Genomic DNA, 12,779 nt, shown 5'->3' on the forward strand with positions numbered 1-12,779 from the left:
AACACCGACATCTCTTGAGAAACCTGATCACTGGCCACTGCTGTTGCTCCTGTCCTGTCGGTTTAGCCGTAATGTTCAATAGAAAACGCCCCCGAGTCACTGGACTTCATGATGGTGTCGTTATGTCTGAGTGACAGCTGGGAACGGTAAAACCCGTTGCTTTGGGAATCCAGTGGGCTGTCTGACACCTACAGCAAGTGAGAGAAAGAGAGATAGACACACAGGAGGAGTATTATTGTTCAATATTTTAACACAAATTAGGTATTAGGGCAGACTGGAGGACACAGTGACCACCCTCTGCCCTACAGAGCCTTTCGGCCTCTTTTAGGTCATTATTTTGGCTTTCTACTGCTGTTGATACCTATTCTAACCATTTAAGGTTTACTATGTGACAATTTAATAGCTTGGTCTGATGTTTCAGAAAGTCAACTAATGCTGCTTGAAGGTTTGACAGACTTTATATTGGTGATCATCAAGTTTAAGGTCTTAACTACCTGATGTGTTTTACTTTCATTCTGAGATTTTAGCACACTGCAACAAAACTTTTGCTAATGTTTTTTCTTAATCTAAAAAGCGGTTTAGCTGAGCTCTGAGGGCCACCATGTATTTTACCTCTTCAAATTTCTTGGCTTTGTACTGCTCCGCTCCTTTCAGGAAGTTCAGCAGTATGATGTCACACAGCACCGTACCCTGCATAGGAATAAGAATAAGAAACTTTCACATCAATAAAAATTTAAATTAGAAGTGTACAAGTTAGTGTAAAATGAAGAGACAATATTGTTGATCTTTCATTAAAGGGACAACGAGGAGTTTCTATTTGGTTATAAAAAAGTCTCACGTTAATGTGGATGAATCTACGTTACCCACACTTGTTAATGGGCCCATTTTCGATAAATATATCTTTTTGTCTCTATCGTTATTTTGTTATTATTAGTGGTGGCGGAAATGCTGGTCGAGCCGACCAGCGTTTCTTTACTTTCGGTTTTGTGGCGAGTCATGAGAATAACACAGCCGAATCGCCGTTTATGGTCGGAACTACGACGGTATGTGAACCTCTTTGAACCTCTGACTTTAATTATTGATGAATGAAAACATGAGTCCGTCTTGTGCCGGTCAAAGAATTTCACAGTGCGCGCGGAGGCTCATAAATGTAGTGTGAAAACGCTTCGCTTTTCCAAAACTCCTCGTTGTCCCTTTAAGCTTGTCATTATCTTTTATATCAATTGACTCTGACATTGTTTGTATACTTTGTTAAATAAAGAGAATAAAAAAATAGGAGTAAGAATAAGAATAGGAACAAGAATAAGGACAAAAACACAAATAGCATTCAAAGATGCTCTGGCCCTAAAATGACTGGTAACAAACTTAATGCTTGTTGTGTCGGGTATACTGGTCCAACTCACCACTCCCACTGATGTGAAGGCTGCCACCATGTTTATGAGTGTGGGAATCATATTAAATTTCCCCGCCTACAAAGGAATAACAATCATATAAGCAGGTTTCAATCATTTTCATTTATTAGGAAAAAGTCAAATGCACTATTGTGTACTCACATTTCCATTGACCAGAACATCAAACCTAATGGCATAGGCTTTGACTAATGTGCGGTAGTCTGTCCCATTCTCCATCTTAAAGTATTTGGCAAACCTATGAAGACAGATAGACCAAGAAAATGATCTCAGTGTTGCAATATGCACCTGAAAAGTAAATCGTTGTTTCCACAGAGAAAAAAAAAAAGAAATTCACAAGTGAATATGTCACTTCCATATAGTAAGTAACACTTTAATCTATCTGTAGGTTTTTTGGTTTTGATTTTGTGTGTAAATGAGATTATGTTGTTGTTGGTATAGAGGAAAGGTCATGTGTTGATCACAGAAGTCCAACAACTAAGCTGAATACCTGAAATTGTAGCCCGGTGAGACGGCGTTCTTCTGTGACATGGCGTCCAGTCGGGTGAAAGAGTATGAAGGGTTGCACTGGTCATCTGACTTGTCCAGATCACATATCCAGCCAATCTTTATTCCAATCACTCCGCCCTTTCAGCACAAGAGAGGGAAGTACATAAGTGTGTCTATGTGTGTGTGTGTGTGTGTGAGTGCACTGACAACAACTACTGTTATCTCTTGCTTAATGCTCTTAAAGCTTAATACTGACATATAATGTGCTTTTACCAGTTTTAACTGAATTTAATTTAAATGTGTTTTCCCTATCCTCAGTTGTTCCTGAATGCTGGAGAATGGTCACCACCCCATAATGCTGTTGCAAATGATCTTTGACACATGTATTTTTTACATTGACCTCAGCAATTTTCAACCTAGATTTCACAATAGGTATTTATACATTTGTAAATAAAAAGTTATTCTGTACAATTATAATTTTTAATTGTGTGACTGGTAAATGCAGGATCTTTTCTTAATGTAGTGCAATTGATACTTGATTTCAAGTACATAAATACTAATGACACAGCTTTAAGGATAAATATAAATGCTATGTCAGTGTAAAGTTCAGTGTAACATTTCAGCATGTTCTCACAGACACAGACAATGTTCCTCTAAAGACCTGACTTGAAATTAAACTTGTAAATGTGGCTGGACTCTACCTTGTCTGCGAGTTTCGTGAAGTTCTGCCGTGCGTAGCGGACCACGTCTCCCACTCTGAAGATGGGGCAGTAGGTGTTGTTTTCCATGTCAAAGTTACACGCTTTGATGTAACTGTCAGTGATCGATGGAAGGAAATTCCCTCTGCACACACACACACATGCACACATCAACATGTCAGACATTAATACCACCATCATCATTCTCTATCATCATCATCATGTCAACACAAGCTACTGAGAGGTCATACTTAGTGTAATTGAAGGTTGGGAAGCGGATGCTGTTCTTGATAAAAATGGTGAAATTCTCCACTTCCATCATGGGCGTACTGAGAGAGAGGGGGAAAAAAAGGAAAACAGCGGATGTCTATTCATTTTCAAGCATGTTTTTTTGAGCACATTGTCATATGCACAGCATTGTCTTACGTCTTGATGGTGTCTATCTCTGCAGGGCACCATCCTTTTATCTCACACATCTTGATAGTTGCATTGAAAGGGACACATTTCCCTGTGAGAATCCCTGAGGATGAAAAGAAAAGCTTTTGAACAAACTGAAGAAGCAAACAAATACTGTTGAGGTTACAGTTAGTTTTTCATCAAATATTGTGATGTAGAAGTGAAGAGAGAAGAGAAAGACAGAAGGTCTCACCATAACCTCCATAACCACCTCCTGGTTTATTCAGGTGTTTGGTACAGTTGCTGTCTTGAGTACAAATATACTTCTTCTCACTCTGGGTTTCATTCAATAACACACACACACACACACACACACACACACACACACACACACACACACACACACACACACACACACACACACACACACACACACACACACACACACACACACACACACACAATTTAAATCAGATTATATGGTAAGAGGAGAAGACAGATAGAGCAGAAAATAGACGTGCAGCAAGAGCTTAGTAATGTCACTGAAATGATATTCAAATCATGAAATGACTTCAAAACCTCACAAATAACCATTAGCATTTTTCATGCCCCAATAAATGATGTGAGAAAAACATAAAATCCAATTATTGGTCAATGTGAATGCGTCTGTGGCCTGTCAGTGTGGTCAGTGCGGCTAAATTCATCTAACTTTATCCAATAATGCGTGAAACGTGATATCGTTATTGGCTGCCTTCATGTGTTGTCTTCTTGATGCACAGAGCGGATCAGAATTCATTGCCCTGAGTTTAGGAAGTGAATCCAAAAAGGGAGGAGTCCGTGTGTCAGCTCTCTTATAAACACAGACAGGCCCATTGAAACTAGGAGAAAATAAACAGTTTGGCCCTTTAGATTGTGGCTGAATCAAACTCTAAAAACATGTAGTGAGGAATGGACGTTATTTTTCAATACTGAGCTCCAGGCTGGTAGGATCAAGCAGAAGAAAGCAAACACTGAAGACTGCAGTTCCTCTAATGACCACTAGAGTCTGGCTCCATCAGTGACAACACTGTTTTTGTGAATTAGAGCTATATAAAGTATTTAAATAAGTGATGTTAACAGTAACAATAATGGCAGACTGGTAGCAATATTAAGAACGAGAATGACTGTAAAGCTTCAAGTAAGGTAGATTTACAGGTGGTCAATGGAGAGATGCATCAGCTTTATCCAACTAGTCTTTGCTGCTTTAGCCTGTGCTGGTAGAAGTACAGTAGGCCCTACTAGTGGTGGTAGTGCAGTAACGGCAGCAACAGTAACTAACCTCAGGGCAGTATCCTTGGACTTGGTTCTCTGTAGTGATCAATTTGGTTATGATGCAGAAGACTGAAGCTCCCTGCAGAAAATATACAACACGGCAAATCAACAAACCAACAAACTGACTCAATCAATCAATCAATCAATCAATCAATCAATCAATCAATCAATCAATCAATCAATCAATCAATCAATCAATCAATCAATCAATCAATCAATCAATCCATCCATCCATCCATCCATCCATCCATCCATCCATCCATCCATTGTTGGAGTAAAGAAATAATGTCCAAAACTGGGCTAGTTGTGATAAAGGGAGACATTCAAATATACCAAGTCTCATGTCGGGTATATGCCACAGGGAAATGAGTATAAACTACAAATAATGGCGTAATCTTTCTTTTATAAATTCCCTTCTCCTTCTAGGTGGGGCCTTCTTTCAATATTAGTTGGGTCACGTTTTTCTCCTCGTGTAGTGTTCATACTAAGTTTATCACGTTTGTGTTGATTCCATTATTGCTTTCTGTCAAGTACAAGTTGTATTTTTTTTTATTTTTTAAGTATAGTTTAAATGTCCTTTTTTTTAAAGTATATTTTTGACTTTTCATGCCTTTATTGATAGTACAGTTTGAGAGAGACAGGAAATGGGGAGGCAGAGAGAGGGGGAACGACACGCAGGAAAGAATTGCCCGATGTGGAATTAGGACTGTAGCCTCTAAACATGGGGTGCCCGCTCAACCTACTGCGTCATGTCCGTTTATTTTATTACAACACCGTTCTAGTGAGTGCGTATAGTAATTCTTATTGCTTTGTTATTTTATGATCTTGCACACAGCTGCTACTATGTTTGCTGCGCGCACACACCCTTCTCACTCTCTCTACTTTTCTGAGTTTAGCATTATATTTTCTTTTTTCCAACACCATCCATCCATCCATCCAGCCATCCATCCATCCATCCATCCATCCATCCATCCATCCATCCATCCATCCATCCATCCATCCATCCATCCATCCATCCATCCATCCATCCATCCATCCATACCTGTGTAGGAGTAACGTAGTCTGCAACATCCATGACTTTGTCGTTGTAAACTCCAAAACCTTTGACCTTTGTCATCACAGAGGATTCAATAGCTGTGTCTGTCACCTGGTAGGCCTTCTCATAGACAAAGACCCACCTGAAACACACACACACACACACACACACACACACACACACACACACACACACACACACACACACACACACACACACACACACACACACACACACACACACACACACACACACACACACACACACACACACACACAGTTGGGTTGCACAGAGACAGAAACACTGCTTTGCCTTCTTCGTGTTTTTCTTTTCTTTGTTCCCACTTTTCTCTATCGGTTCGTCATTGATAATACAAAACCTGATACTCGTTAGAATAAAGAACATTTCTTGCTTATTTTCTCTCTCGGATCTCATTCTAAGACACAAAATCTTTTCACCTTGTCATTCACGTTACTGTAATTCGGTGATAAACTGAATTCTGCCATGATTTGAAAAAGGTGGAGATGAGCAGCGTCTGGTTTGCTTTTTACGTAGTATTTTTATGAAACATGCTGCTGTTTTCAGCTATAGGTTTAGACATTATTACAAGTGGATAGTACCTGCCATTTTGTGCTTTCTTCCTTTCTTTTTGTGAGTGTGAATGTGATTGGTGTAACTGAATGTCAACTCCACTACTAATATCAGAGCAACTCAAATGACAGGTTGTTAATTGCAACAGTCACAAAAAAACACAAAAAAAAACATACAATACATTTCTGAGTTGGAGTAATCCAAACCCTTGTAATACACAACTTATTACTATGTAGATTATAAATACTAATAAAAACAAACCTAAATACCAACAACTAAACTTTATAACTATACAAAAACAAATAATATACCACTGGTAATTGGCATCTTATTCGAGTGGACCTTCAATATCCATAATAGAACAATTGAATCATATTTCTGATAAATATTATGTAATATTTGAACATGAGTGTTTGTAATTAACATTTAATTAATAACATGATCAAATGCTTGTTTTCAATGACAGATCCATTGCATTACATTTTAGTTTTCTGTAGCTGGAAGTTGTTTTTAGCTTAATTCAACACTGGAGAGAAGAGAAACACTTACGCGATGAAGTAAGTGATGATGAGGAGCTGGACGACACGGTTGATGATGCCAATAGTCCAGCTCTTCACTACCACCGACTTTGTGGTTTCATAGGTGAAGAAGTCCGTTATGCAAGACCACATCCTAGCAGTGTGTGAGTGTCCAGAAATACAAAAAAAAAAAAAAAACGTATGTTGTGTGTATTTTCCGTATAGAAATATATAGGAATTGCAGTCTGTATTTTGTGTAGGAAGATTACAGACTCAAGTCCTGAAATGTGGTCGACATCCTCAGTTATTAATTTGTGTAAAAAACAGTAGACGAGTATCCGGATCTCCAAGAGTTGTGTGTCTCCTACTTGATGGAAAATCCTCTGAAATCAAGTGGGAGAAGCCAGCGGCTCGATCTTCAGCTGGTGCTCTCTTCCTTTGACTTCAGACTAAATGTGCCATAACTAGTTAACACATAAACAGCCCTCTCTCTCTCTCTCTCTCTCTCTCTCTCTCTCTCTCTCTCTCTCTCTCTCTCTCTCTCTCTCTTTGTGCTTTCACCCATACAGTCTCTTCTTTCCCCTCTTCTCTCTCTCTCATTTATCTTTGACTCACTCTCTGGTTACCCTCGCCTTCCCCTTAAATGACTCCTCACAGCCCCCTTCCCTCCCCCTGCTCAATGCACAATAGATAGAGTCAAATGTGTCACAACGTGTATTACAATAATGTTTTAGTTCTTAAAGTGTTTAAGCAACATGACACCAATAATACCTAGTCAAAGCAGCAGGATCTAAAATCTGCTTTCAAAGTTATTTATACTCAGCTTTTGTCTCATATGTGTAACTAGTGGGAATAAGATATAAGTGATTTGGTTTGGCTACCGAACCCAAAACTTTGCAATGCAAACTGACGACCTGGGAATGACATTTACAGTAACAATCAACTTACTCTGGCTAGTTGTGTTCATTCTGGCCTATACATGACTTTACCCACAGATATACAGTATGAAGAGTTGTTTTCAGGTGGTGTGTGTGTGGAGCTGAGAGTTACTGTAATAACTGTGGCTGTAGCATAAACCTCTATTTGCTCTGTTTTTCTCAAATGCTTAAGGCAAATTCTATTTCTGGCTAATTAAGGTTCAAAAAGACATTATCTAAAATCTAATCTAATAATCTAATCTAAAATTTAATAACACAAAGCTAGAATTTCATTCACTTCATTGTGGTAGTAAGACCATTAATGTGCATTAAATGACCTTTTGGTGACATATTGTTGTTTCAGATTATCTTTGATAATCACTTTAGAGGGAAAGTGGTTGTTGCCAGTTCCTCTTTTGTCCGCTCATGTTTGTTCTGTATGAATCAATCAAATCATTGTGATGATTATTATTAGACTATTCATTTGGTTTGTTATTGACTGTCAGGCTTTTCCTTTTATCCTTAAGATTGAACTATCATTAAGTTAGATTATGTAGCTACAGTATTAACTCCAACCTCTGGCTTACTATGCAAGATTATCCAAACTGCTGAACTGAATATGAAATTAGCCAAAAACCTTTGACTGTCCATGAAAGCACACCTTTCACTGACCCCACCCAACAAACTGATCATGGAAAAATCCTCGGGTAAACACTAAGAAGTGCAGTTTAAATATTTAATGATTGAAAGTTGCTTGTGTCCATCACATGGTGGTTGAGCCGACCTTATCCTGTATAAAACGTTACTAAGCCCATGTACCACTTTCAACATCCGAATACAAACCACAAACCATATCCAGCAGATAGGATTTCACTGTAATCCAATCACAAGCTGCCTTCCATCTAATGCCATCCAGACTCCCTGAATGTCTGCATTATACTGTATAGCAGTCACTTACGATGAGTCAATAATGGACTGCCATTGAATGAGAACCAGGAAATGGTCAAATGTCATTAATTCTCTCTCCCTCTCTTTTTCATCGTTCAAAGAGAAGAAGAGACTTAGGAGGAGGAGACAGCAGCTTGGGCAGGAGGATACAATAGGTAGAACAAGAGTGGTAGTGGGGAAAAGAAAGGAGATGGGAGGAAGTAGCAGGTATAAGACTGGACTGAGTACAGGTTTACACAAACACATAAAACAAAGGCTGAAGAGAACAGGAAGTCTAGTTAATGATGTTGAAGGGTCGTTGAAAGTCAGACTCACCGACGACGCATGTTAATGAAGCTGAAGAACATACTTTTCTCATGATGCAACATGCACACGTGCGTGCACTGCACACACACACACCCCAATTTAGATCAGATTATACAGTAAGAGTAGAGGACACACAGTAGAAAATACCAAGGAAGAGGCCTGAGGGTCAAAAGGATTTGTATTGATTTGGATATTTACACCAGAGTGGTTGCTATTGTTCTAACAGTCACCAATATTCGCTCATCATTCAACTTCCATAATCATCGCCATCATTTTTATTACATCCGACCATGTGATTGAAGCATTAGCCACAAAAATCATAGATAGATAGATAGATAGATAGATAGATAGATAGATAGATAAATACTTTATTAATCCCGAAGGAAATTCATCTGTCAGCTGCTCCAAACATTCCGAAAGAAAGCACTCAGCTAATGTAGACAGATGTAGCAATAATATAAAAGAATAAAATAAAATATAAAATATACCTATATATATACACATATACAAACTATCACCTATATATATGCATACATATATATGTACCCATATACACACACACTCTCATATAAAAGAATTGTATGGTGGTAGGTGGCTGCACTATCAGATTCATCAGGTGGAAACAGCTGCAGCAGTTTGCTGAAATGAAACAACATCTAATCTTGTCATGACCACCGAAACTGATTCAAATATGGAAGCTGGGGTTAATCCTCAGCGTTTCAACTTGATTTGTCTTGCATTATTCTCGCCACAATAACTTGTTACCAGAAGTTTGAAGAGTTACACACGTGTCGCTTACCCCCACCTCTGTCTTAGATAGTTGTGAATTATTTACAGTTTTTCTCAGTCGCTTTGGTGCTTTTCTCACATCACTCTTAACATTTGCACAACAGTTAGTGCATTTCTCAGAGCAATTATCACAAACTGCAAAACCTAGTGGATGACCTGCAAAAGCGCATCACTTGCTCAAAATGGATTGTCCATCCCTCAAAAGCAAGTACTCATGTCAATGAAACTGTCAGTGCCGTCAAAATGAGAAGTCCTGACACCATCGTTTATGAACAAGATAGTCAAATGGCTTTGTCATGTTTTCATTAGGACACTTTATTCTCTAAGTGTTTTCCAATGCAAAAAAGTCATGACACTACCTGAAAATGCTCAAGACAGCACTATACACTACTGGTACAGCCATGTGAAAACTACAGTAAAGTTACACATTACTGTGGAGATACTGAATATGTATGTTTCACATTTCTACTGCTGCTCTTTGCAATTCTGATTTGTTCACAGCATTGTGCAAAGGAAAAATACACTACAGTCATCTACAACAAACATAAGAAACACTCTTTGGGTACAACTTTACGTAAACAATGTTGCAGTACATATAGTAACTGAACCTACAGAGTACTGTAAATCATTCCTGCACATCCAGACGTTCCAGTCACATTTTCATCTACATCACTCTGTCAACTGTAGCGATTGAAACAGATTCAATATTCCCAAAGATACAGTAATGTCATCCTTACATTGTATCTCTTTCAACCTTATGCCATTGTTTGTAATCACCATTGCACAAATGTCTTGTTCTTGTAGCAGAGTAAAAAGGGCTCAGTCTCTTCCACCTCTATGAGGTTGTCTTGTAATCCTATGTGATGCAGAGTAAAATTACAGTAATGTACAGTACATGTACTGCATCAACCATTATTACTGTAGTGTACAATACTATAAAAGTGCTTCCTACTTGTAAAATGCTGTAGTGCAGTACCGTACTGTAAAGATGGGAAATCTTTACTGTGGTTGCTGTAATACATTACAATACAGTAAATCTGTTCTCTAGTGAAGCTGTGAGTCTAAATGTAAATGTAAAAAAGTTCTTGTCCCATTGTATCTTACAGTAAGGCCTGACACAATGACAGCAGTGCAGATTGTTTAGTGCTGAATTACTGTCCAATACCATACATACCTGTTGTTCCTTACTGTAAATGTTTGAATCATTGAATTCACAGTGCTTCTCCCAACATTTAAAATTAGTTTGACAGATTTTGAAAACTAGTTCAACAATTTTGTATGTGATGACTCAAGCAATGAAATGAGGACTATTAGTTTTATAGGGAAAGACTATTCAGCGTTCAAAAGTATAGTTCATTTTGACTGACATGACATAAACAAATGATAATGTTATAAAACAGCAGAGAATTGTATGAGAGCAACTGATACATGTCCAAAAGCATTTGCAATTTGTTCAGAGGAAGGAGAAACTGCTACTATGATGTGGACAAATGACTACATGTTGTGGAGGTTGAACTAATAGTTATGAGAACTTTCATTCTGATCTGAGAATAGCACCAAAGCGACTGAGAAAAACTGTAATTTACAGAGTAAGCAACAGCTGTCATGTCCACACATTGAAGTGTTTCCTCTGTTATAGTTGAGTATAGATGAGGTTTGAAAAAAGATTTGATTGAAGCATTAGCCACAAAAATCATAGATAGATAGATAGATAGATAGATAGATAGATAGATAGATATAGATAGATAGATAGATAGATAGATAGATAGATAGATAGATAGATAGATAGATAGATAGATAGATAGATAGATAGATAGATAGATAGATACATAGATAGATAGATAGATAGATAGATAGATAGATAGATAGATAGATAGATAGATAGATAGATAGATAGATAGATAGATACTTTATTAATCCCGAAGGAAATTCATCTGTCAGCTGCTCCAAACATTCTGAAAGAAAGCACTCAGCTAATGTAGACAGATGTAGCAATAATATAAAAGAATAAAATAAAATATAAAATATACCTATATATATACACATATACAAACTATCACCTATATATGCATACATATATATGTACCCATATACACACACACTCTCATATAAAAGAAATACAGTTCATAAAATGTCAATTAGTGCAGATGTTGTGCCCGTCCCACCACCCCCCCCCCCCCTGCTGTTGTACAGTCTGACTGCCCTGGGCACAAAGGACTTCCTCAGTCTGTCTGTGGAACAGGTCAGTGACAGCAATCTGCCACTAAACCTGCTCCTTTGAGAGCTGATGGCATAGTGCAGAGGGTGGCTGGTGTTGTCCATGATCGCCATCAGTTTTTCCATGGTTCTTCTCTCTGCCACTGCCACCACCGACTCCTGTTACAGGCCCACCACAGAGCTGGCCCGTCTGATGAGCCTGTCCAGTATGTACACAGTACACCAGCGATATGATATAGACTATGGATGGGTGGATATGAATGATATATTTCATATTACTGTAAAAGCTACACAGTTTAGTATTATTTTACATTTGTACACATAAACAAATATTATAATTCCATCCATCCATCTTCTTCCACTCATCTGGTACCGGATCGCGGGGGCAGCAGCCTGAACAGGGACACCCAGACTTCCCTCTTCCTATTATAATTATACACCGATAATATTTTCTGCTCCAAATGCTGCTGCTAAATCTTGTAGTTATTATAAGTTGTGTTCATTAAGATGAACAGTGGGGCCCACAAAGACTCCCAGTATCTTAGTATGGCTAAATTATATTATGGTCTCTATTGCAGCCACCCAGCCTCCCTCAGAGAGCACTGAGGCCGTGTGGCGTTGGGCTCGGCCATGCCAGCTTTTACACAAACATGACACAGTAATTACACAGGAATTGCCTGGAACATGATGAATATAGTGATAATAATACTGAATCATCCCCTATAATACAAGATTGTCCTGTATTGAGAAATAAAATGCACTGTTCCTTTCTGAATCAATACTATGCTCACCTATACTCTAATGCTACAGTAGGTTTTCAATATTAAATGAGAATGACAGGCAAATTGTCCGTTAGGCTACTGTCACTAACCGTCACCGTTGCCCTGGTTGAAATGAATAAAAAACGATATTTACATAGAGGGGCCCACTTCTGTATTATTTATTCAGGGGGCCAGATTTATTGGCAATGGTACGTACAACTCTTTAAAAAATGAAAAGATTCTAAAATAAATTTAAGCAATTGAAGATACAAACTCTCAAAGAGGATAATTACAATAATACAGGTGAAATAGGCTATAAAATGCAAAAAACTAAACATTTGGGGATTCATAAAGGAAAACAAAACAAAAGCAAAACAACTCCCAATAGCCTAC

At 38.1% G+C, this 12,779-nt stretch overlaps 1 protein-coding gene across 1 annotated transcript; it reads right to left on the reverse strand.

The window, feature by feature from the left end:
* Positions 1 to 62: 62 nt before the first annotated feature.
* Positions 63 to 6,601, reverse strand: p2rx3b (purinergic receptor P2X, ligand-gated ion channel, 3b; the record flags this gene model as incomplete). Its single annotated transcript, XM_083979938.1, has 12 exons — positions 63 to 188; positions 613 to 690; positions 1,404 to 1,469; positions 1,554 to 1,647; positions 1,900 to 2,036; positions 2,600 to 2,741; positions 2,848 to 2,925; positions 3,023 to 3,116; positions 3,246 to 3,327; positions 4,311 to 4,382; positions 5,346 to 5,481; positions 6,480 to 6,601. The coding sequence occupies 12 exons, from the start codon at positions 6,599 to 6,601 to the stop codon at positions 63 to 65; spliced, it is 1,227 nt and encodes a 408-aa protein (XP_083836064.1).
* Positions 6,602 to 12,779: the final 6,178 nt, after the last annotated feature.

Source organism: Trachurus trachurus, assembly GCF_905171665.1.
Source record: "Trachurus trachurus genome assembly, chromosome: 1".
NCBI classification, from domain to species: domain Eukaryota; kingdom Metazoa; phylum Chordata; class Actinopteri; order Carangiformes; family Carangidae; genus Trachurus; species Trachurus trachurus.